The sequence below is a fragment of the Microtus pennsylvanicus genome, chromosome 1 (genome assembly GCF_037038515.1).
Source record: "Microtus pennsylvanicus isolate mMicPen1 chromosome 1, mMicPen1.hap1, whole genome shotgun sequence".
Taxonomy (NCBI): domain Eukaryota; kingdom Metazoa; phylum Chordata; class Mammalia; order Rodentia; family Cricetidae; genus Microtus; species Microtus pennsylvanicus.
Window position 1 is genome coordinate 96,673,771 of NC_134579.1, and position 24,756 is coordinate 96,698,526.

At 52.3% G+C, this 24,756-nt stretch overlaps 2 protein-coding genes across 7 annotated transcripts; both read left to right on the forward strand.

Moving 5' to 3' along the window:
- The first annotated feature begins 4,174 nt into the window (after positions 1-4,174).
- On the forward strand, positions 4,175-8,119 carry Psmg3 (proteasome assembly chaperone 3). Of its 4 annotated transcripts, none has more exons than XM_075974606.1 (3): positions 4,175-4,359; positions 4,705-4,941; positions 7,656-8,119. In XM_075974606.1, the coding sequence occupies exons 2-3, from the start codon at positions 4,726-4,728 to the stop codon at positions 7,806-7,808; spliced, it is 369 nt and encodes a 122-aa protein (XP_075830721.1). In that variant the 5' UTR covers positions 4,175-4,359; positions 4,705-4,725; the 3' UTR covers positions 7,809-8,119. The 4 variants fall into 4 exon arrangements, with proteins under 4 accessions (XP_075830721.1, XP_075830715.1, XP_075830710.1 ...); XM_075974600.1 differs by having other exon boundaries at positions 4,185-4,264; XM_075974595.1 differs by having other exon boundaries at positions 4,188-4,389.
- Positions 8,120-11,894: 3,775 nt separating this feature from the next.
- Positions 11,895-24,542, forward strand: Tmem184a (transmembrane protein 184A). 3 transcript variants are annotated; one of them, XM_075974664.1, is made up of 10 exons: positions 15,531-15,732; positions 16,586-16,813; positions 20,844-21,009; positions 21,288-21,378; positions 21,486-21,561; positions 21,647-21,738; positions 22,287-22,456; positions 22,965-23,162; positions 23,793-23,996; positions 24,280-24,542. In XM_075974664.1, the coding sequence occupies exons 1-10, from the start codon at positions 15,664-15,666 to the stop codon at positions 24,297-24,299; spliced, it is 1,314 nt and encodes a 437-aa protein (XP_075830779.1). In that variant the 5' UTR covers positions 15,531-15,663; the 3' UTR covers positions 24,300-24,542. The 3 variants fall into 3 exon arrangements, with proteins under 3 accessions (XP_075830786.1, XP_075830779.1, XP_075830776.1); XM_075974671.1 differs by lacking the exon at positions 15,531-15,732 and adding an exon at positions 11,895-12,090 and having other exon boundaries at positions 23,793-24,542; XM_075974661.1 differs by having other exon boundaries at positions 23,793-24,542.
- Positions 24,543-24,756: the final 214 nt, after the last annotated feature.

Here is a 24,756-nt window from a genome sequence, read left to right on the forward strand (position 1 = left end):
CACTAAACCATCTCTCCAGCCCCGACAACGGCTATTTCAAATGTGTCCACTTAAGGGTTTTGCTTTCCAGCCCAGCCCAGTGGCGCACGCCTTAATCCCAGCACTAGGGAAGCAGAAGGCAGGCCTATCTCTGTGAGTTTGAGGCTAGCCTGGTCTACATAGTTCCAGGACAGCCAGGGCTACATAGTGAGACCCAGTCTCGAAAATAAAAAGGGTGGAGGGAGTCTTTCTTTCCAGTGCAACCCACCCCCCACCCCCACCCAACACACACGGAAGAACAACCAAACAGGAAATGCGATTCCTCCTTTTGTTATCTCTGAGTCTGGTGTGTGTGTGATGGTGTGTGACTGGGAGGCTCTCATGCAATGGCACATGATGGAGTCAGAGGACAACCTCGGGCTTTGGTCCTCGCTTTCCACCTTGTTTGAGGCTGCTGCGCTCACCACACTAGCTGGTCCTTGAGCTTCCAGGGCCTTGAGCTTTCCGGGGACATTCCTGTCTGCACCTCCCATCTCTCCCTAGACGCACTGGGATTACAAGTACACATTACCTCAGCAGGCTTTTGCATGGGTTCCGAGTATTTGAACTCAGGTCCTCACGCTTGCACAGAAAGTGTTTTTCCCACTGAGCCCTGATTGATTGTACGAATCCTGTCCAGGCATCCGTTTAAGCCATGGGGGAGATCTCCTCCCTGAAACAACAGCACGTCAGCCGGACACAACCTTTCCCCTGTTTTCCTTCAGGCTTGTTCTTTATCAACAGATCAAGATCCAAACCAGCCCTGAGTCAACCCCTCACCTAGCTGCTCGACAATGTGACCAGAATGCCGTCCACCTTGTTCTCCAATATCCCTTTTGCAAAGGTGATCGGTAAGTTTCCAGGGCTTCCACATGCTGGGGAGGCAGAGTTCCTGGACCTCTGTCTCCGAGAGAGAACGCCTAACAAGGTGGATCAAAAGCTTTTGAAGATTTCTCTAGGCAAAGCAACACGCCAGCAATTTGCTTTTGCGGTGTGTGGGCGGATGCGTGTTTAAATTTAGAACTGACAAAAAGACTTTGCTGAGAAATCTATACGCTCCTTGCCTCTTGAGTATTAGTGCCATGAAACCCTAATCTTCCCCCTTCACGTGCCAACCGCGAGAATGCTCAGAAACGAGTTTCCTCTCGATCTGTGTCTATTCCCATCATGCTTTGTATGCATGCCTTTTCTTTTACACCACCAAGAAATCATTTTGGAAGCAAGCTTCATACAGCTCGACGGAGCTTGGATAAGGAGTCATTAACTCAAGGAGGGAGGAAATTTATTGAGAAGAATGCCTGAGCTGTCTAAGGACTTGAGTGTGTAAGCAGAAACGGGGATTTTTTGGGGGCAGTCAGCAGAGTGTACAGAAAAGCTTCCGAGGTGGGGTTTTCAGGACTCTGGGAAAGGGTCTCAAGGTTGCAGCTTTTCCCAGTGTCTGCCCAAGACGTTCCCAGTCAGTGAAACCTCCATCAGGGTGGCAGGGGAGCTTTCTGGCTTGGATGCAAAACTCACCCCGCAGTTCAGGAGCTTCCTCCTGCTTTTTCCTGAAACTCAGTGAGGTCAGGGGTTCCAGGAATTAGCTGGGACCTGGTGAGGGTCAGTGGCCCAGGCTCAAGTATCCTCAGCCAGCGTCAGGAAACCAGGTCAGGCATCAAGCTGAACATCAGGGAAGGTCAGGGTGGGGTCAGACCACGCATTCGAGCATTCTGTTTTCAAAGGGGCTCATGGCGTTTCTAAGGGGGCTGCAAAAGATGAACTGATCTAGGTCTATAACAACAAAGGGATCGGTAAGGAAAACGTGAAGTATATACACAGTGGAGCCTCGGCTGTAAAGAATGAGGTGAGGCCAGCAAGATGGATGTCAGTGAAGTTCTTAGCTTGCGAGCACAAAAAACAAATTTCCATCCCCCAGAGGCCATATCTAAAAGCCTGGAGATCTGGCACAGCCTGTAAGCCCAGCACTGGGGAAGTGGAGACAGGCATAGACATCCCTGAGCTTGCTGGTATCCCCCTAACTAGTGAGCTCTGGACCAGCGATCCTACCTAGCTCAAGAACCTAGCTCAAGAAACAAGGTGTAGCCGTGTGTGGTAGCACACCTTTAATCCCAGCAGAGGTGAGAGAATCTCTGAGTTTGAGAGTAGCCTTGTGTGCATAATTAGTTCCAGGCCAGCTAAGGCTACAGAGTGAGAACCTGGGGGGGGGGGAGCAGAACAGAACAGAAAAAAGGTGGGTATACAGCTCCAGAGGAACAGTAACTAAATTGATCTCTGACCTCCACACATACCTGCACCCCCCCACACACAGATAGGAATACACACACACACACACACACACACACACACACACACGGATGAGGTTATGTCATTCTTAAAAGTAGTCGAGCCAGGCGGTGGTGGCGCACGCCTTTAATCCCAGCACTCAGGAGGCTGAGGCAGGCGGATCTCTGTGAGTTCGAGGCCAGCCTGGTCTACAAGAGCTAGTTCCAGGACAGGCACCAAAAACTACAGAGAAACCCTGTCTCGAAAAAACAAAAAAAAAAGAAAAAGTAGTCAAAACTGGAGGTAATCATGGTAAGCAAATTAAGCCAGTCTCAGTAAGACAGGTATTGTATGTTTTCTCTCAGTTGCAGTTCCTAGGTTTTACATAGTCACAGGAAACGTGTGTGTGTGTGTGTGTGTGTGTGTGTTAAGTGAAAGAAGTGTGTGTGTGTGTGTGTGTGTGTGTGTGTGTGTGTGTGTGTGTGTGTGTTAAGTGAAAGAAATGAATTTGTTTGGGAAAATGAGGATTAACAGAAAGGAAGAGGAGGAAAGGGCAGGTAGAAGGAATAAAGAAAAAACGTTCAATTTGAAATCTATACTTTTATGAAAAAAATCGTTTTAATTTAATGGCTCAATGTTATGAGCATTTGCTGCTCTTGCAAAGAACCAGGTTTGGGTTCCCAGCATCTACATGGCAGCCCACAACTGTCTGTAACTCCAGTTCCAGGGAATCCAACTCCCTCTTCTGGCCTCTGAGGGTACTGCATGTACATGGTACACATACATTCCAGGCAGGCAAAAATACACAAATAAAAAATAAACAAATACTGTTTAATTTTTTAAAGCATTCTGTCAGATGAGCAATACCTATTTAAATGAGTAGACTTGTTTCTCAATACCCAAAAGAAAGAAAGGAAGAAATGAAAAACAGAGGGAAAGAGGAAAGAGATTAAATGGGGGCTGGGGTTTAGCTCAGTTGGTGAGTTTGCACAAACTCCTGGAGTTTTTTTGTTTTGGTTTGGCTTCTGGTTTTTCAAGGCAGGGTTTCCTCTTTGTAGCCCTGGTTGTCCTGGAGCTCGCTCTGTAGACCAGGCTGGTCTCAAACTCACAGAGATCCACCTGCCTCTGCCTCCCAAGTGCTGGGATTGAAGTGCATGTGCCACCAACACCCAGCCAAACTCCTGGATTTTAACCCCACGACACTTAAACCCTGCAAGGTAGGGCGTGCTTGTCATTCCAACACTTGGAAGGTGGAAGCGGGAGGGTCAGGAGTTCAAGGTCACCCACCTTTGGCTAACCTAGGCTATTTAAGACCCTGTCTCAAAAAAAGAAGAAAATAATCCCAGAACTCCGAAGGCAGATCCCCATGAGTTCGAAGCCAGCCTAGTCTACATAGTGAGTTCCACAACAACAGGGCTACATAGAGATACCCTGTCTCTAAAAAACAAACATACAGAGAGAGGGGGGGGGGGGGGGGGGGGGAGGGGAGGGGAGGGGAAGGGAGGGGAGGGGAGGGGAGGGAGAATCAGTCAGTCAGTCAAAGTCAGGTACACACCAAATGAAAATAAACATAAACCGGGCGGTGGTGGCGCACACCTTTAATCCCAGCAGAAGTAAGTGAATCTCTTGAATTCGAGGCTACACAGAGAAAACCTGTCTCCAAAAAACAAAAAAGAAAAGAAATAGTAACTATTATGGCCATCCACTCCACAGCTGGGTCCACAGCCGGGACACGAAGCCCTCTACACTGGGTTCAAGCACCGCCCACAGGGTCTAGAAGCGCCTAGACCCAGAGGCGACACAGAGTTCTTTTGTCACGAAGCCTATCGGTCTCCGCAGCAATGCGGAACCTAAGGCTCTGGGATTGCGGCGAACCACGGACCGGACTAAAGACCGGAACCGGAAGTTCTCTTCCCGCGCGCGTTTGCGAAGTGTGAGCTGGCTCAGTTGTGCCCGGACTTTTGTTTTTGCCGTGGTCGATGTGGTGAGCGCTGGTTGCTGCCGGTTTCAGGCCCGGCTGCAGTCGGTAGAGCCCCAGCCGTCCCGAGCCCTGCGGGGTCGGAGTCCCGGGAGAGCTCGGTAGTTTCCCTTCTCCCTGGTAATCTACAAGTAGGTGACAGCGGGGAGAGCGATGGGTTGTAATCGCAGGCAGTGTGGCTGGACAAAGACACTAATAGAAGCCTGTCTGAGCATGCGCACACTCGGTTTTGAGCCGGGGTAGGATATTAAGATAGTGTCTCTCCCACGTAACTCAGGCTGACCTCGAACTCGGGGTCCTCCAGCCTCGGCCTTCCTTGTGCAGGGATGACAGGCATGCACTACTACTTAAAACTTTAAATGGCTTGCTTGGCATTTCTGCTTTGAAGCTCCAGGATGGACCTGACTGAGTGCTCCCTCCCCTTTTTCTTTCCTTTATGACTGAAGCCCCCACTGAAGAACACAACCATGGAAGACAAACCATTGGTAGTATCTAAACAGAAGACAGAAGTGGTATGCGGCGTGCCCACCCAGGTGATCTGCACGGCCTTCAGCAGCCACATCCTGGTTGTGGTGACCCAGTTTGGGAAGATGGGTACGCTAGTCTCCTTAGAACCCAGCAACGTGGCCAATGACATCACCAAGCCAATGCTAACCACGAAAGTCCTCCTCGGGAAGGACGAGGTAAAGGGGTTGGGAGAACAATCTTTTTCTGGGAGTCATTTGTCCAGAAGGATATGGGGTGTCTGATAGGTGCCCCTCTGTACGCACCCAAGGACACAGTAAGCGTTCTCCAGGACCTTTCAGATCTGAGGGTGCCCTGGCTGCCCCGAACGATGCTTTTCCTGGCGTGTCAGCATTTTACTCAACACTCAGTGGAAGTATTGATTTTTGTGACACAGCCATCTCCTCAATTTGACCCCCATTGTGTGGCTTTCTGCTAATGAAGGCTTTATGTGTGTGTCTGCTTCTTGAGTCTTGACAGCAATCCCCTCTGCAGGCATGTCTGTCTGGGTTAGGGGTAACCACAAGATGGTACCCAGAGACACCCAGGGAAAATCTTAATGATGCCTCGTCGGCAGCTGGTTATGTCTGCCGTGTGCGGTCCACTCCGCGCTCTGAATCACTGTGGCCTTTTTGTCCATGGAGGTGATTTAGGGAAGGTGTGGGAAGCTGGTCTGGATCCCTGATGGGTGCTTAAGGAGAGCATCAGGAAAATAAAGTGTTTGAGCCGAGTATGGTTGTGCATGCCTGTACTCCTCCCTTGGGAGACTGGAGCAGAACGGTTGCTATGAGTTTGTGATCAGACTGAGCTATGTGGTGAGTTCGAGGCCAGCTAGAGATAGACCCTCTTCTCCTTCCCCCCTTAAAAAGAAACAAAAACAAGGGCTGGAAAGATGACTCAGCCAATAAGAACACTTACTGTTCTTCCAAAGGACCTGGGTTCAATTCCCAACACCCACATGGTGGCTCATAGCCATCCATAACTTCAGTCCTAGAGGATCCAGCACCCCCCGCTGTAGGCACTACACACACATGGTTCACACTCATACAGGCAGGCAAAATATCCATACACACACACACACACACACACTATATGTTTCAAAACAGGGTTTAGTTTGTTTTTTGTTTTGTTTTCTGAGACAGGGTCCTCTGTGTAGCCCTGGCTGTCCTGGAACTCCCTTGTAGACCAGGCTGGCCTCAAACTCATAGAGATCCACCTGCCTCTACCTCCCAAGTGCTAGGATTAAATGTGTGTGCCACCACCACCAGGCCAGGAGTTCAGTTTCATTCCCAGCTACATAAGGCCAGCGTGGGCTATATGAGACCCTCTATTCAAAAGGCCGGGAGCTATGAGAGAGCTCGGGGGTAAAGCACTTGGCTTGCAAGCCTGTGTTCAGTCCCCTGAACCCACAGTGGATGGAGAAAGCTAACTGCCACAGGTTGTACTCTCACCCTCCCAGACAAAAAACACACACATACATAGACAGAGGCTGCTCGTTCATTTCCTGGCTGCCCAAACCCAAAATAATCGCACAGAAACTATATTTTAAAACACTGTTTGGCCTATTAACTCAGGTTTCTTATTAACTAACTCTTACATCTTAAATTAAGCCATTTCTATTCATCTGTGTATCGCCTGTGTAGGCATGTTACTCCTTCTGCAGCTACATGGCATCTCCTTGACTCCGCCTACTTTTTTTTTTGTTTGTTTTTTTGTTTTTCGAGACAGGGTTTCTCTGTAGCTTTGGTGCCGGTCCCGGAACTAGCTCTTGTAGACCAGGCTGGCCTCGAACTCACAGAGATCCGCCTGCCTCTGCCTCCAGAGTGCTGGGATTAAAGGCGTGTGCCACCACAGCCCGGCTACTTTCTATATCTCTGTTCGGATTTCCCGCCTGGCTTTTCTCTACTAAGCCATTGGCTGAAACAGCTTCTTTAATAACCAATGGTAATAAAACATTCATAGCATATAGAGGGGAATCCCACATCATCTCATTTCTGTCTTAATAAAAAGGAAGATTTTTAACTTTAACATAGAAAAATTAAATATAACAAAACATATATATGTGTGTGTGTGTGTGTGTGTGTGTGTGTATATATATATATATATATATATATAGAGAGAGAGAGAGAGAGAGAGAGAGAGAGAGAGAGAGAGACTAAATAGCCATGCATACATGCATATCAATGCATGTCTTTAATCTTGACATTTAGGAGATGAATGTAGGCCCTGGTCTACATAGCAAGTTCCAGAACAATCAGGGCTACATAGTGAGCTCTTGCTTTATAAACTAACTAAACAAATAAAATAGAGACTGAGGAAATAGCTCAGTTCCTAAAGTCCTTGCGAGCATGGCCTAAGTTTGAGTGTGAGACTCGGCTTGGTGATGAGCACTTTTAACTCTAGCATTGGTGAGGCTGAGGCCAGCCTCCTCTACATAGCAAGTTCCAACCATAGAGAGGGCCCTGTCTCAATATTTACAAAATAAATAAATAAATAAATAAAAGATATTCTCAGTGCTGGGATGGCAGAGACAGAAGGATCTTGGGGCTTGCTGGCCATGCAGTCTGGAGGATTCCAGGTCAATGAGAGACCCTGTCTCAAAGTAGATGATGGTGCTCTATGCCTCATACCTGGGGTTGTCTTCAGGCCTCCTCATACCTATGTATGTGCACACACTCTTTAAAAAAACAAACAAACAAAAAACCTGGGTATGTCAACACATGCCTGGAATCCTAGAACCTGGAATCCCAGGAGACTGAGGCAGGAAGATCTCCATGAGTTCAGTAACTTGGGCTATATGACTTCCAGGCTAGCCTGGGCTACAGAAATTGACAACCTATCTTTAAGAAGAAGAAGAATAAAAGTGAGGTTTCCTGTCTTCTCCCCTCCCCAGCCGCTCATCCATGTCTTTGCAAAGAACCTGGTAGCGTTTGTGTCTCAAGAAGCAGGAAACAGAGCCGTCCTCCTGGCCATGGCTGTGAAGGACAAGAGCATGGAGGGGCTGAAGGCCTTGAAGGAGGTGATCCGGATGTGCCAGGTGTGGTGACCTGAAGTCACAGTACATGACAGTCGGATCCGGTGGACACTCATCAGGGTCTATGCGACCCATGTTTCCAGGACAGTCAGGTGGAGGCTCATTCTCTGGCTTTAGCCCTTGAAGCTGGGAACAACATTCAGATCTCAGGACTTGCCCTATGTGGCTACTGTGTTCTGCCTGGTGCACCGGAACCGTTCTGGGCTACAACAGAGGCACCTGCTGAGTGGAAATCACCCAGTTTGGGGACTGGCAGCCCTCAGTGTGCAGCGGCACCTGTGGGGAGACTTTTTTTTTTTATCAAAAATAAATCTAAAATACTTCGCTAGCCTTGTCAATAATGCTGAGACATTATGGTCATGTGTCAAGGTTCGCTTCAGGACACTGTAAGGAAAACCTCCTGTTTGGCAAAAGCACAGTGCATGATTGCTGGCATGTGAGGTAGATCCCAGGCATGTGGGGGCATGGGCCAGAGCCTCAAATTACATAATATAGTGAGGGACAAGTGTGTGCAGAGACTGGACATGTGGGAAGCCGAGCAAGGGTGGAGTCCCTAAAGATGAGCTGGATGGGAAATCCATGGGGGAAGAAGGGGGCGCAGGTGAGCAATCCTCAGCTCAGAGAGGAGGAAGGCTTCTGAATCAAGTTGGGATCCGCTATTAGAAATACTTCCAAGGCTCACTGCAAGGATTGAGAGCCCAATATCAGGCCTGGACATTAGGCTGGCATTGATGCTCAGAGTTGGCCTGTTGGTGCCCATTCCTCTGAAGATTGGCATCCTGGGGTCCCCTGCCATGGGAGGAGATGGGCAGAGGGTGGGGTCCCTGATCACAGCTGAGTGGGGATTTCTCAGGTCCGATAGGAGAAGAGGCCACAGAGAAGCCGTGTAGAAGTCCAGGATGGAAAGCAAGCCAGTGCCTTTTCAGGGACCCAGGACGTCAGCTGTGTGCTCAGGAAACAAGGACGGAATTGCTGACTTGGCCTCTGAGCCAAAGGTTCAGGAGTGCCTGCCAGGTCCAGGGATGGGCGGTGAGCTTGGGTGGCCACTTTCACTTAGAGTGGGTTGGGACAGCTGGGGACACCAGCTCAGCTGCGGTGGGAGTGGGGAGTTGTGCCCAACTTCTGGAAGGAGGTGTTGCTGCCTATAACGGGTGTCCCAAAGCCTCTGAGAGCCCCGTGCTTGCACCCCCATCCCTGGCAGGAAGCTCTCCCACACAACTTTACCCTTTGTCCATCCTTTCCCAGACCCTGGTTTCTCTTCTCCTTTATGTCCCCTGGGTAGACTGATGGTGGGGTCTGGCACTTCTCAACCAGGCGTCCCCTCTGTAACCTCTTCCCCATCCTCCCAGTTGCCACCAGCCTCTGGAGAGTATGGGCCATCAGAAATCTCACAGGCCGTGAAGGAGAAGGACCGGTGTGGAACACAAACAGCTGGTAGAGCCAGCCAGGGCAGGGTATGCTCAGGTGCGCCCTGTAGGGTGGCGGCACTGGCCAAAGGTCTCTGTTTGGTATCGCCCTGTGATTATTCAGATGGATAATAATCAGCAAGCCCCAGCTTCCTAGCCTTAGCAGATAGAGAGCACCCTGGGTGGAGCTCAAGGCCAGATCCAAGTTCTGGTTTGTGGCTTTGGTTTTCTGATTTGTTCCCTAGGCAGACAATTAACATGACCCATTGGGTGACCCATTACTTCCCTTTCACCAACCTTTTCCCAACACCTGTGCCCCAGAGAGGCTATGCAGCAGCTGCTCTCGTGTAAAAGAGCTGGGATTCTAGCCCAGATGAAGCACCCAGGCCTTTTAACAGCTCCTTCATCAATGTCAGCTCCATCTGCCAATAAGGCTCAGGGATGCTGGTTTTGCTTCCAGGCTTCTGGTCCTGGGTCAAGCGGTTTCCTTTCCAGTCATCTCTTTGGGTCCTCCACCAACCCAAAACGCAAGTGACAGAGTGTATTCCACATAAATGACAGCTGGGGGCGTAAAGGTAGCTTCATTCACTTTGTCTGCAGGGCTGGAGGCTGCCTGCTTGGGAAGGGGTACTGAAACTGACCTGTAGTTGAACCGGCTCTCTCTCCAAGCTGGGCAGTATTTACAGCTGCTTGGAGCTGTCTGGAGCTGTCTGGTAGCCGTAAAACACAGGCCCGTAACAAATGCCTTAATCATCTAAGCCAGTGCCCCTGGCCCAAATCTGCTGTGTAAATCAGCCAAGGCTCTACTGGAGAAGGGACCTGGCCAGAGCGTCCCCTGTGCTCCGCTGCCGCCGTAACTCAGGAGAGACCCACGTCACCCTGAAGAGATTCACAGCGCCAGCAATTCCTGGGTGGAAAGGATTTCTGTGGACACAGGCGCTGCACGTGGCACACACCTGGGGTAGATCTGTAATCGACTCCTAGTGCATGTAAACATAGACTGCTCTGCCTGTCACGTGCTCAGGCCAGGCTGCCCCCTAAGGGCCATGCCTTCACCACCATGAGGTCGTTTAGCAGTTTTCTGCTGAGAGGAAGCAGCCTCCCCAGTGGCTAGGACAATGTGCTCTTGCTCAGTCCATGACGGCACTAAAGAGGTCAAAGGAGGCCTAGGAAGGTATAAATCCTCAGGGGACCCTGCAGGAGCCTTTCCAGGAGCTTGACCAAGCCCTACCTTGCTCCCTATAGCCAAGTAAGCAGCACACAGGCAAGCCAGTGAACTGTCCTGGCTTGAGGTTGAGGACTGGGAAATCAAGAGGCCCAGAGCTGTGATGAAAGACTTACCAAACTTGAGGGCTGGAGTTCCGATCTCCAGAACGCATGGAAAAGCTAGGCAGATGAAGCAGCTGCCCAAAATGCCGCATGCCACATACCAAAAGAGACAAAGACAAGCCCTAAGTGAGCAACTGGAGCAGGGGCCAGTGGTGAGTGAGGTCAGGAGCCTACATGATGCACAGGGTGACTGCAGGGGCATTACCACTATGACTTACAGTTTGCCATCACACATCAGGGCTTCTCCGAAGGATCGAGAGTGCTAGGCTCGGCTGAAAGTGGGAATAAACAGATTCTACAAGGACCACAAGCTGGAAGACCCCAGAACACTGCTCAAGTGGGAGAAATCTCTAGATACAAGCCCAAGTAACACAGCTTGAAAAGGCTATGTCCCAGGCCTCAGAGCCCACTGCAGAGTGGACATGGCCTCGTGGAGCCCTGAACCCAGCCCCACCACCAGACACTGGCTTCGGGGGTGACAGACTGCCAACATCATGATGGAGGGCCGAACACAAATGAAGCCATGGGGATAAAGGGTGCTTGGAAGAAACAGGGAGATGGGGAGAGATCTTCAAAAAAAGATTTGGTGGTACCAACCACCCAGAACATGAGAAGCATTGGGCATCCCTCACAACTAGGGCCCAGCTGCAGCTCCCCAAGGCCATACCAAAGATGTAGGACAAACGAGATTTTTTTTTTTACTTTTATTTTGTCCCATTACATACATGTGGGGGATAGTGAGAAAGTAAAGATTTTCCTTCTACCATGTAGGCCCTAAGGATCAAATCAAACTCAGGTTATCAGACTTGGTGGCAAGCACCCTTTTGTTTCCTGAGCCACCTTGCTGGTCCCAATCCCCAAGATTCTGTTAGTGCCCTGACCCACCCACTTTCAAAGCTCTTCCGTGCCCTTGGACAACCATGGCAGTCACTTACTTAGCCTGTGTCTCCTGATGCCAGCATCCTGGGACAGACGTCAGTGACCTTGATTAGAGGTTAGAGGTGATGTCTGCCTTCAGGCGCTTCAGAGATGAAAGGAAAGGGAGCTGCGTGGATAAAGGGAGAAGATGGAAATCATCCTTGCCCTTCAGTCCATACATGTCACTGGCATCATGACCCTACCTGAGAACCCATGTGGGATGTGGAGGCCAGCTCCCACTGGGTTCATGGTCACAAGCCTGTCTATCCACGCAGCTCTAAGGACTTGGCCTGTGGACACTATTGACAGGGACAGGGAAAGAAAGGCTGGTCCCAGAATCCAGGATGACAGAAGGTGTGGCCAGGTGAAGGGTGTGTTCCTACAAGGCTGTTGGGCAGGCAAGGCAGGCCAGGCAGGACTGGGAGGAGTTTCAGAGCCTCTGAGAAGCCATGCTCGGGAAGCAGCAAGCGTATCCAAGGGGCCTGGGCTTCCCTGGTTGCTGAGAAGAAGGACAGCAGAGATCTGGAGACCACACTGAGGAGGGACCTCCTTAGGTCCGGAAATTGCAGAGTGTGTCCTGAGAAACCAAAGCAACGCACCAGCCCAGTGGGCCCTGCCAGCTGCCCAGAGCCACCATGGAGGTGAGCTGTGTGGGTGTGAGTGAGTGTGCATGCGTGTGGGGCTGGCTCAGGAATAGAATGGTGTCCAAGCAGTGGCCCCACGACACCAACACGGTGGGGACACACTTGCTACCAAGAATCAGAGAATCTCATCCCCTAGCCAATCTTCTCCACCTGTGTCCAGACTCCCTTCTTACTACGAAGGGTCTCAGGACCAAGGCAAGGCTTTGCCCATCTCCAAGTGGAAGGGCCCCCAGGTCCACACCCAAGTCTGGCATCTGGCTGTGGGGCAAAGTCAAGCCCAGACAGGCCCCAACAGGTTCTCTGAAGGCTGAAGATTCGGGTCTAGAGAGGAAGGTGGGTACAGGAGCAGGAGGGGGCACAGTTGGCAGACATCACGGGGATGACCCACCATGGGGTCTAGGGCCATTGGGCACAAGCAGATCCTACTCATCCTCAGGGATGAAAGTCAGGGATCCACCTGTGCTTCAGCTGACACCAAGGCAGCTGAGCTGGCTCTGAGCCCCAGGTCCTCACTGGCCTGGTGAGAGAACCTATAGCCACCTGAGATTAGCAACCCGAGTCCCCTCTGTGTGTCCAGACCCTCTGTGAAACCGTAAACAGAAAGATAACAGCCTGGGGAAACTGAGGCAAGGCTTGATCATGTTGACTTGTCTGCCCCCACCTTTCTCAAGGCTACATCTATCCAAGTAGGGGCCACATCTCGGTCACCAGAAGGCACTACATAAGCATTCTAGACTCGTATTCTAGGCAGGTAGGCTGGAAGTCTCAGCTGGAGGAGGCACAGGCAGAGAGAAGGAGTGGCTGTGGGGATCCCCAACACGGAAGGCCAGCAATCGGGACTCATCACCCAGACTTCCTGGATCCCGCAAAGAGAGACACCCAGGGCCTCTCAACCTACCTGAGCACCTTGACCCATAGGGAGCTCTTGGCTTCATCTCCGCCCTGCCACGCCTCAGGTGTGGGTGCTAGCTGGATCAGGGCCAGAGCGCTGACAGAAACAAACCTCACTGACACCCAGCGGACACTAGCAGGGGATCCAGAGGATTTGGAGATCAGCCTGGGGCGACTGGATGCCAAAATTATACTGCCCACCCTGCAGGGCTGGCCCTGAATGTGTCAGCTCAGCCAGTGAGTTCTACCAGCAGGTTACTTACCCCGGGGCAAACAAACCCTGACCTCGACTCTAGAGAGACCACATGGCCAGCTAGAGACTTGCCACAGACCAGCCTGAAGCCCAGTGTGGAAACCTCAGCCCACATGGTGGAAGCCATGGGACAGGGGTGGAAGCGAGGAACAGGCAGAGCAGCTTTCCTGAACCCCCACCCCCAGTTCTCTCAGTACCACCTTCTGGATTGGCAGGAGTCTAGTGTCCTGGTCACAGTGAACAGTAGGTTAGTGGGACTATCCTCATATGGGTGTGGCCAGGGCCCAGTCCTCTGTGACTGTGGTCTCTGATACCGGCCTCTGGTGAGGCCTCATTCGGCAGTGTGTGTGTGAAGAAGCAGGGACAAGAAGCTAGCTTCTCTCTTGCCGCCTTCCCCTGTGACCCCTCACTTCTCCAGCTATATCTGAGCTCAGCACAGCGGCTCCCCCTCTTTCTCCAGCTTCCGGGATGTGGTACTCTGTCGAGACTGTGGACTCCCTCTGCAGGCGAGTCATTTGGCAAGCCCTTCCCTTGTTCCAGAGCCAGGCAGCAAAGATGGTCCCCAGTCCTAGACATATCAAGGATGAGTTTGCCAAAGCCACACGGTGCACCCAGCAGAGACCCATCTCTGCCCCCACCTCACATGCCCAGAAGGGGGAGCCAGAAAGGGAGCTCCACCACCCAGAAGGGTGCCATCGCCTCCATTAAAGTCCATTCCTGAGATGGCTACCTGATCTCTCCCACCTCACAGTTTAGAACCCACTAGGAAGATTCTGCAATGACCAAAGTTTTCCAGCAGGGGGCAGAGCCTGCTGAGGTCGAGGCATGATCTGGAGGCCCAAGAATGGGGTGGGGGTGGAGGGGCTTCTGCGTTATTAAGGACCCAGGCACAGCGTCAGGTTCCAGAAACTCCTAACAAGAAGGACAGATAAACACCCAAACAGATCTCAGATGAAAGCTTTTAGCAATAGGATGCGGAGACATTGCTAGAAGTGACAGAAGGCCGGGACATCAGTATCTGGGAGGTGAGGGTGCAGCAGCCATGGTCCAGGGCCTGTATGTCAGGGACAGAGGTGGCCTAAGCAGTCAGGGAATGACTCCCAGGACATGTGCAGTCATGGGAAGTACATGATGAGAAGACATGGATTGTAAGGGATCATGGGGTTGACAGATCTCAGCCTTGTACAGTTGGGTACTTCTGGAGTATCCCAGACACGTGCTAAGCCTCCAGTGTTCGTGTCTCAACTCCAAAAGGAAAGTAGCCTGAAATCATCAGTAGGGTCACATGGCACAAAGGACCAGATGGGTGACATCATAATACACCCACAGTGGTAAAGCCCATATGAATCCAGAACAGACCTGAGATATGGCCAGAGCCCCCACCTACTCCAGGAGCCAAGACAGGTGAGCCTCTTTCCACAGGCATGTCACATGGTAGGGATTCTAGGCAGGTGTTCTACCACTGAGCCACACCCCAGCCCCTCACTGGGGGATTCTAGGAAGACAGTCTAAAGATGAACTACATTCCCAGCACACTTTTTATATTTTATTTTTAGATAGGATCTCACTAAGTTGCCCAAGCTGGTCTTGAATTCACTCTGTATCCTAGGCTGGTCTTGGTTTACCAGTGTTGCCTCAGATTCCAAAGTAGCTGGGATGACAGGCTTATGCCATGAGGTTTGATTAAATTTACCCATTTTTATTTTTTCGCTCATTTGTATATTCATTCATGAATATGTATAGTGATTGATTCAGTGGGACAGGCTTTCACTAGCCCAGTTTAGCCTAAAGCAGTTTGTAGCAAGAATGACTTTGAACTTCTAACCCTCCTGCCTTTAACTGAAGTGCTAGGAAAACAGTCAGACACCAGCTCACTTGGTTTATGCCACACAGGGTGGAACCCTGAGCATCACGCATGCTAGGCCAGCACTCCATCAACTAAGCCACATTCTCAGCACTACCCAGTTTTAAGCGCACAATTCTGGAGTAGTAGGGATGCCCACAATAGGCAGCCCCCACTTTGTCTAATTCTAGATCTTTCTCACCACTCAAAAAAGTTCTATGTCAGCGAATCCCCCCTGGCCTTCTTCCTCCAGCTGGCCCAGCTCACGCACGCCCTTCTCTCTTGTCCCTGCCTGCTCAACTGCCTGACAACCTGGTGCCAGCAGGTGAAGGCACCTGCCAGCCAGGCTGTTCCTGGAAGTCAGCTGCTGCTGAGCAAACAACCCCAGAGGGATAGAGTGTCGACAGGGGCGGGGACAAGCCTTAGCTTCCCCTCCCTTTGCCCCTCCCTCAGCCCTCAGCGCAGGTGGGCCATTGGCCAGGTGAGGCCCTGTGTACCTTTCCTGGCCTAGCGCTACCCTCCAGAGACCGGCCTTGCCCCAAACCGAAGCTTGACTTCCAGTGGGGGCCATGTGGCCGCGTGAATGACCAGCCAGGCTTCCCATGAGGCTAGGCCTCTCAGGCCTGGGCCAAAGAGCTTCCTGCTCACCGAGGTAGGCTCCCGTCCCCGTGACAGACAACTGAGGGTAGGAAAGAGGCCCAAGGTTGTTGGCTCCCAGCTGGCACATGCACTACTGCTTACTGCTGGAGCTTGTGGAGACTCTAAAGAGTATCTGGCCAGAGTCAAAGGCAAGCAAGGGTCGGGTGGGGGCGGACCAGTACCGGTGGTGGGGGTGGAGCACCTTCTCCTGCCTGAAGGTATGATTACTGGCCATCCCTCCCAAATGTCCCAGGCAGGTGGATCCCCACTTCCCAGACAAGTTTCGGGTTTATTGTTTGCTTTGGTAGAAACAAGTTTCGGGGTTTATTGTTTGCTTTGTTGAGTTTGTTTGGAGATATTTTTCTATTTTGAAACTGAGTAACTAGGTAGCCCAGGCTGGCTTTATATTTGCTAGGATTACAGGTGTGTGCCATCACCACCTGCTTAGAAAGTCTTTGACTCCTAGGAAGTAGCTGTCACTAAGCCCAGAGCACAAAGGAACCTGAGGGGGCTTCCTCCCAGAACATCCACCCAGGATCTGAGCCCCAGGCAGCAAAGCGGCCAGGTCCCTTGTCCTTCAAGTGGGATCCCACGGCTACCCAGAGTCAGGAGGGTGGGTGGGAAAGCCAGGGCAGACTCCCACAAAGGGGACAGGTGGCCACGATGGGCCCCCAGGGAAGCTTCCATGGATATGGGCGGGGTGCTAGGGATGGTAGCCAGGCAGGCAGAAACGGCTGTGGGCAGAGCTGGCCTCTGGGCGACACCCACATGGCCTTGCCCATCTCCGGCCCCACCTCCTGCCCCTCACACTCCTACAGAGGGGAGGGGGCTGCCCTGGCTGCTCACTCCTCTGTTGGCTTCTGCAGATGAGGAATGCATCAGGCTTTCTGAAAACAGCCGGAGCTCCTTTGGTGTCAGCGACCTGGATTCCACCCAGCCCCTCTCCGGCAATGCCCATGGTGGCAGCCGGGCCGCAGATGGAGCGCGTGGACAACGGCTCACAGGGGCCCCACCAGCTCTTCCTCACCAGTGCATTGGCCCGAGGCGTGTCAGGCGTATTTGTATGGACTGCTCTGCTCCTAACCTGCCACCAGGTAAGCACCCCAAAACCCTGCCGGGCTCACAGTCTCTATGGGACCCGGCACGGCTCAGATGGACCCCCATGGACAGATACTGGGATCATGGAATCTCCAGTCATAGCCTCCAGTACTGGACACCCCAGGCATAGTGTCCGTCTATGGCCCTTGTCCAGGGCTTACATGCAGGGGCCAAACCCAAGGTGGGAAGTCTCGGCCAGACAGAGGGTACTTTGCTGGGTGGGCACCCCCAGTCATGTCTGAGGCCTCTCACTCTGCTCACCAAGATCAGTGATTGGTCCCAGGTCCCAGACAACAAGAACACTAAGGCTCAGAGATGACTGGAGGCTTCCCCAGGCTCACACAATTGGAAGAGAAAGGGCCAACCCTCCACCCCCCCCCCAGGAATGGCCAGGGCTTGGACTTTGCTCTATACAGAGAACCTCAAGTCAGACATCGGGAGTTTGGGGAGGAGGGGCAGGAAGATGGGAGAAGGAGCAGAGCTAGGAGAGTGGGGACTGAGAGGAATGGGAACTGGGGCAGTGAAGAACTGGAAAGGTGCTGAGGGCAGTGAGCCGAGAGGTAGTGGATGGAACTAGGAGAGTTGTGAAGTAAGAAGCTGGGGCTAGGGGCTGGGCAGGCAGAGTGGAGAACTGGGGGAGGAAGATGGCAGCTGGAATATGGTAGCAGTTGGGGAGCTGGAGCCAGAGAGTTGAGGACTTGGAGTTTGGTTTTGGGAGCTGAAAGCCCCAGGCCCTTTGGAACACCCATTTGGCACCAGGGGAGGGCCTGAGTCAGTAGGTAAGCTGTGTGCAGGAACTAAGCAAACACCTCTGCCTGTGACAGCCACCTGCTGACTGGTACCTGGCCAGGTGTGCCTCAGTAACCAGGATACAGGCTTGGCCCTGAGGGCAGGCCAGGCAGGTGTCAGCCACTTGTTAGGATCAGCAGGATGACCTCTGGGAGGAGTAGGGGCTGGCACAGAGAGAGGATCAACACCTCCATTTACAAATGGAGAAACTGAGGCAAGAGAGGGCAGCAAGTTGTCAAGGTCACCAGCCAGGTGGTGCTAGCCTGGGAAAGGTCTCCCCGCTGGCTGGTCACATTCTGTCCTCCCTCAGCGGCTGGGGAGGGAGGAAGGGACTGATAAGGAGCTGCTCTCTGACGCCAGCAGCCTTCGCACCCCACGCAGCCCCTGTACACACACAGCTCCCTCTAAAAGCATGACCTCCATGCCCCGCAGGGCACCTCCCCGAAGAGTCTTTCTCACAGTGGCCTGGAACCAGGAGGAGGCACCCAGCTCCTCGCCTACTTCCTCTTAGAGACTCTGTACAGAGGGGCTTAGGGACACAGGCTGACCCGAGAGGATCACAAGAGAAGGCCTCTGTGGAGTCCACAATGTGTTCAAGACCAGCCTGAACAGCTAGCAAGACCCCCACCCCCAGATAAAACAGAGGAAAGAGAATGGCTCAGAAGTAGAGTACGGCTGAGGGCACACGAGGTCCTGGGTTCTGTTCCTGGAACTGGGGGTGGGGGTGGGGGGCATGTTCCTATTCTGTTTCTGGTAGAAAAAATGCAGAAAATTCAAAAAAACTTTAAGACAAACAGCATAATCACTTTCCTGGATTGGTTTTTGTTTTGTTTTGTTTGTGACAGCATCTTGTAGCCCGGCGTGGCCGGCCTCCAACTCCCTATGTAGCAGAGGATAACCTTGAACTCCTTATCTTCCTGCTTCCATTTCCCAAGTTCTGAAACTACAGGTGTGCATCACACACCTCCCGGTTGATATGGAGCTGAGGATGAAGCGCTGGGCTTCCTTTGTACTCGGCAGGCACTCCATTGACTGAAACACATCCCCAGCCCTTTCCTTCCATTTTCGTTAGGCAGAGATGACACTTGAACCTGCTTGGCTTCCTATTCTGACCTTGGGTACCTCTTCTCGTCAGAGGATTTCCCGTAGAGCTGTGCATTGGAGCCCCGTTCTTACTGACTATATAGCGTGCCTCCACACATAGGCTCTATGGGGTGAGCCTGGCCCCAGCAGTTGTTACTGGGGTTCATGTGATGAACCTCTTTACACACAGATTTTTTTTTCTCTTTATTTCTGTAAAGGGACAGATTCCTTGAAGGGATCAAAGAGCAAGAGGCCTGCCATGGTCCCCAAGTTGAGAGCCTACCTGTACCACAGGGGACATTTAGGTCTCCTTACTGAGTTCTGACACTTAGCAGGACTCAGGAAACTCTTGTTGGATGAGTGAATGTCCTGACTTCGGGAATGTTCTTCAAGATGACCCCACAAGGCATCAAAATATGTTACAAGTTTGAAAATGCCTAAGGAATGAATTTTAGGCTTAGTGTGACAGACAGGCTCATCACTTCACCACTGGGCGAGGCTGAGGCAGAAGGATCATGCATTCAAGGCCAACCTGGGCTATATAGTATGACTCTCTCTCAAAAGCAACAGCAGTCTTTTTTTTTTTTTTTTTTTAAGATTTCATACCATGTCACAGAATCAAGTGAGGCATGAGGTTGGCTGGTCTCAGCCTTTTATGGTCTGTCAAAACAGGAGATGGCTCCGCCGCCATGCAAGCCTGGGACCAGAGCTCCATCTCTGGGACCCATAAAAAATATGCCAGGCAGAGCAGGACACATCTATAACCCCAAGGAGGGATGACCAATCAGATCCCTGAAACTGACCAGCCCGCTCTAAGTTGAGTCAAATCCATGACCTCCAGGTTCAGTGCAAGATCTCATCCTACAGTATGAGCGTGGTGTCTGAGGAATGACCCTGGAAGGTACTTCTGTCCCTCTTCTCAAGAGTGAACGAGGCCTAGCGGTGTGGCTCAGTGGTAGAGCATGTGCCTGCAGATCCCCTAAGGAGGGGCTGGGGAGATGGCTCAGCAGTTAAGACTACTTGAGGCTCTCACAGAAGACCAAGCACCTGCAGACTCAACTGTCTGTAACTCCCACTGCAGGGGATCTGACACCCTCTTCTGGCCTCCATAGACACCCACACATAATGGCATATCCTCAGTGCAGATGCTATAGATGCATAATGTTTTTATTTGTTAATTGCAAACGCTTTTTTTCTTGGTGGTACTGGGGATTGAACCTGGGATTTCACACATGCTAGACAAGTGCTTTCCCAGTAAGCCACACTCCCTGCCCACTGATACTGTTTCAAAGAGCTGAAGATATGGTTCAGTGGGAAATCACTCACTTAGTCTGCGCAAGACTTTGGGTTACATTCAATAATAAAGTCTGGCAGTGGCTCACACCTTTAATCCCAGTACTTGGGAAGCAGAGGCAGGCAGATCTCAATTCATTCAAGGCTAGCCTGATCTACAGAGTGAATTCCTGGTCAGCCGGGGCTACATAGTAAGTCAGGCTATACTGAAAATAAAAAAAAATAATATATATTTTTATATATTAAGCATGTATTCAGTTTTGAGGGAGCATATCCTAGGGATTGAATCCAGAGCCTTGCTCTTGCTAGGTAAGGAGTCTACCTTAGCCAGGACCCTGCCCTGCTACCTCCTGTGTTATTCCTCAGGTACCATCCATCCTACTCACGGAGACCTGGAGTTCCCTGATTTGGCTGCACTGGCTGACCAGTGAGTTCTAGAGAGCCAGCTGTCTCTGCCTCCCCAGCACTGGGATTAAAGGCATTAATGTACCTAGTTTTTTGTCCATGAGTCTGGCTTGAACTCCGGTACTTATGCTTGCAAAGGTGCAACTGAGCCACCTCCCCAGTCCTACTTTCTAGTTGGAGCCAGGGATGCTCAACTGGTCTTGCACCCACCCACGATGCTCCTGTCATAAGCAGATTTGACTCTTCTTCTAATATATACGCTACAACCTCCCTCTAAAACGGCTTCCACTCTCTACTCATCCTGTGCTCAGTGGAACATTAGGCAGTGTAGGAGAGGGAGGGCAGCCTGGAGCTCTGCCCGGCTCCGGTTCCTCTTGTATTCGTGCTGGCACCCATGTGGTGGACGAGAGGGCCAGGAGCAGGGACAGAGGCACCACAGAAACTCTTCTGCCACAGATCTACTCGCACCTGCGTTCCTACACCGTCCCGCAAGAGCAGCGCTTCGTCATCCGCCTCCTGTTCATTGTGCCCATCTACGCCTTCGACTCATGGCTCAGCCTCCTCCTCCTCGGGGGCCATCCATACTACGTCTACTTAGACTCTGTGCGAGACTGCTACGAAGGTGATACTCCAGGCTGGGCCTGCGGGAGCTCAGCGGGGACCCTCAGCTTCACACACGCACACCTACCTGCACACACTTCCCCTGCCATCATCCCCAAGGTGCCCTGTCTCAGCTGGGACCTGCTTCGGGGGTTGCGCAATCGGCAACCTCGATGCCTGGGACTCACAGTCTGAGTAAGCTCGCTCCCTCTCCTGGGGTATGCTGAGTGGATCTGGTGGCACCTGCATGCAGAGGGGTTCTGTGACTGACCCTCACTGTCATCCCCTGTCCCCCTGCAGCATTTGTCATCTACAGTTTCCTGGCCTTGTGCTTCCAATATCTGGGGGGAGAGAGCGCCATCATGGCTGAGATCCGTGGCAAACCCATCCGGTGAGTCCACCCACAGGCCCCGCCCCATCTGGGGCCCGAGCCAGGCCACACTGTAGAACCCCCAATTATCTTCCTAGTGATCTTAATGACATCTTCCTCATCTGCAGGTCCAGCTGCTTCCATGGGACCTGCTGCCTCCGTGGCATGTCCTATTCCATCACTTTCTTACGTTTCTGCAAACAGGTGAGGGGGCCTGCCCACCCCACCCCGATGCCCTCACCCTACCCCACCCTATCCCAACCTCACTCCCTTCCCCCACCCATCCCAGGCCACACTACAGTTCTGCATCGTGAAACCTGTCATGGCTTTGACCACCATTATCCTCCAGGCTTTCGACAAATACCACGATGGGGACTTCAAGTAAGGGGGACTATGAGCAGGTGTCTGAGGGGCAGGGCTCCCCCGCAGGTCCCTTCCTCAAGCGGCCTTCTTCCCCCTCTCTGTGGGCTGTAGCTCAGTTGGGAAAGTGTGTGCCTAGCATGCATGAGCGTCTGGGTTCTATCCCCAACTTCATATAAACTAGGTGTGGTGGTGGTACACACTTGACATGTAGCACTTGGGAGGTTGATAGAGGAGGATTAAAAACTAGAGGTCATCTTTGGCTATCTGAGGAGTTTGAGGCCAGCCTGGGCTACATGAAATCCTGCCTCAGAACAAACAAACAAAAACATTGCTAAGGTTGTGGGAGGGTCCAGGAAGACAGGCCACAGCTCTGGGGGAGGCGCCTGAACCATGTCCTATTCCTGAGGGGTAACCCCAGGCCCCCAACCACTACTCCCTTTGGTACTGTCTGAGGCCCTGGAGGGAGGATCTAGATGGAGCTATCCTGGGGGTTGGGTGCCCAGCCAGGGGACAGGCTAAAAGAGTGTCATGAGGGACTATTCTAACCAGCACTTCCTCTGACCCAGCATCCACAGCGGCTACCTGTATGTGACCGTCGTGTACAATGCCTCAGTTAGCCTGGCTCTCTATGCTCTGGTCCTTTTCTACTTTGCTACCAGAGACCTCCTGAGGCCCTTTGAGCCAATGCTCAAGTTCGTCACCATCAAAGCCATCATCTTCCTCTCCTTCTGGCAGGGTGCGTGAGCCTGGGCAAGGGTGTGGGGCCAGGACTGGCATCCCTGGGACTTGGGTTCAGATCTGACCTCTATCTCAACCTTGTGTGCCTCGGCATCTGTAACCTTACGAAAAGTCAATAACTCAGCTGATCAGCTCAGAGCTGGCAGAGTCTGGAGGGGAGCCTGTTGACCGTGAGATCTGTCAACAGTAGGAAGCCTTGGCTTCCAGAACCCTGGTCCCCACCAAGCCCCCAGCAGGCCATGAGATCTCACTCAGTCCCCACAGCCAGCAGCATAAACGCAGGGATCCCCAGGCCCAAGTTGGATATGTCTGGGTGAGAAACAGGAACCCTGACTTTGAGGTACCCAGCCCTTCTCAACCACAGCCCCTCCACCAATGTGGTCAGTATCACAGAAATCCTGGGATAAGGCTAGCCTTTCCCCCTGCATACCCTCGGCTTCAGTAAGAACCTTGGCAGGGCTCAGCTTCCATCCAACAATGGGGCCTGAATGGTTGTCTATCTCTAGGAATGGTGCTGGCCATCTTGGAGAGGTGTAGGGTCATCCCTGAGGTCCAGGCCATGGACGGCACCAGGGTGGGGGCTGGTACCCTCGCCGCTGGCTACCAGAATTTCCTTATCTGCGTTGAGATGCTGTTTGCCTCGCTTGCGCTGCGCTATGCCTTTCCCAGTCAGGTGTACTCAGAGAAGAAGAAGAACACGCCAGGTGAGCTGGGCCCCACCACTGCAATGGCTCAGCCATGATGCCTATCCCTGGAGGGGTCTTAGCCAGGCAGGCAAGGGGAGATTGTGAGCTCTGAAAGATGTGGACAGAGGAAGCTACTCTCTTAATACTTGGTGCTTGCGGAGGGTGTCAAGAGTGGCTGAGTTGGCTGTCCTAGTAAGTGTGCTGACTGGCCACATGGCTGGTGACTGCATGGCTCCTGGCCACTCAAGGTAGGAATCTATTCAAAGATAGCCCAAGACCAAGGCTAAGACACAGGAGCGCCTTTAATCCAAGCACTCGGGAAGCAGAGACAGGCAGATCTCTGTGAGTTAGAGGACAGCCTGGGCTACAAGAGCGAGTTCCAGGACAACTAGGGCTGTTACACAGAGAAACCCTGTCTCAAAAAACTAAAAGAGAGAGAGAGAGAGAGAGAAGGAAGAAAGATGGCTGAAGGAGCTGAGCTGGGTCTCTAGTCTAAGGTCACCTATTAGCCAATGGCAAGGCCTGGACATGCTGGATCCTCAGACCCAGATAGCCCAAGGTGAGACAGGGCTGAGGGACTGGGTTAATGAAGCGGGGTGCTGTGGACCAGAGGACCTGTGACTCAGGCCCACATGTTCTACCTTTCAGCCCCGCCAGCACCTATGCAGAGTATATCCAGTGGCTTAAAGGAGACCATCAGTCCACAGGACATCGTCCAGGATGCCATCCATAACTTCTCACCAGCATACCAGCAGTATACACAGCAGTCCACACACGAAGCTCCTGGGCCTGGCCAGGGTGGGCACCCATCATCCAGCACCCACCCTGGCCCAGCCAGCAGCTCCGGAGGGGGTAAGAAGAGTCGCAACATAGAGAAACACATGCTGATTCCGTCAGAGGACCTGTAGGGGCATGGGGTGTGTGGAGCCTAGCAGGGGACCCACCCATCAGCATTTCTTTTGACAGAGGCCCAGCCTCTTCTGAGAGCTCACTGGGGGGCGCATTGGGCCTCTCTATTCCCTGTGTATCGCCCAGAGCGAAGTCACCAGGGCAAATTGGACAAACCTAAGGACCCAGTGAGATGTCTTAGTTACAGCCTGCAGGTGGCGCTATGAGTTGGCCCTTCCTTCCACAGGCAGAAGCAGTGCGTGGTAGATCTGCAGAGAGAGATGGCCAGGGAGAATGGGCCCAGTCACTCAGGCCTGGGGAGCCACACAGCCTCGGCCTGGCTGTGGCTATCTTAGATGTATGAAGAAGGCCCTTTGTCCTGCGTTCTAGCACAGATACTTGTCCAAGCCCTCCCAGGGGCAGCCTAACCTATTCAGCACAACAGGGTTGCCAGGGCACCAGCCTGCCAGCTACTGACTGCTTATTTATAGATAAACTCCTTGCATTTTTTAGAGTTTGTTGGGCTTTCTTTTCATGTGGGGCTTGTCTTCTGAGTGATGGATCCCTAAGTAGTGGGTTCGCTGGGGCCCACGGAGCAAGGCTGGGTGTCAGAAACAGCCAAGGTGTGAGCCACGATGTGGCTCAGAGCAGTATAGGGCAAAGGGTGTGGACCTTGTCCCCAGATGACCAGCTCTGTTCCACAACAAAAGTTGGGACAGTCACC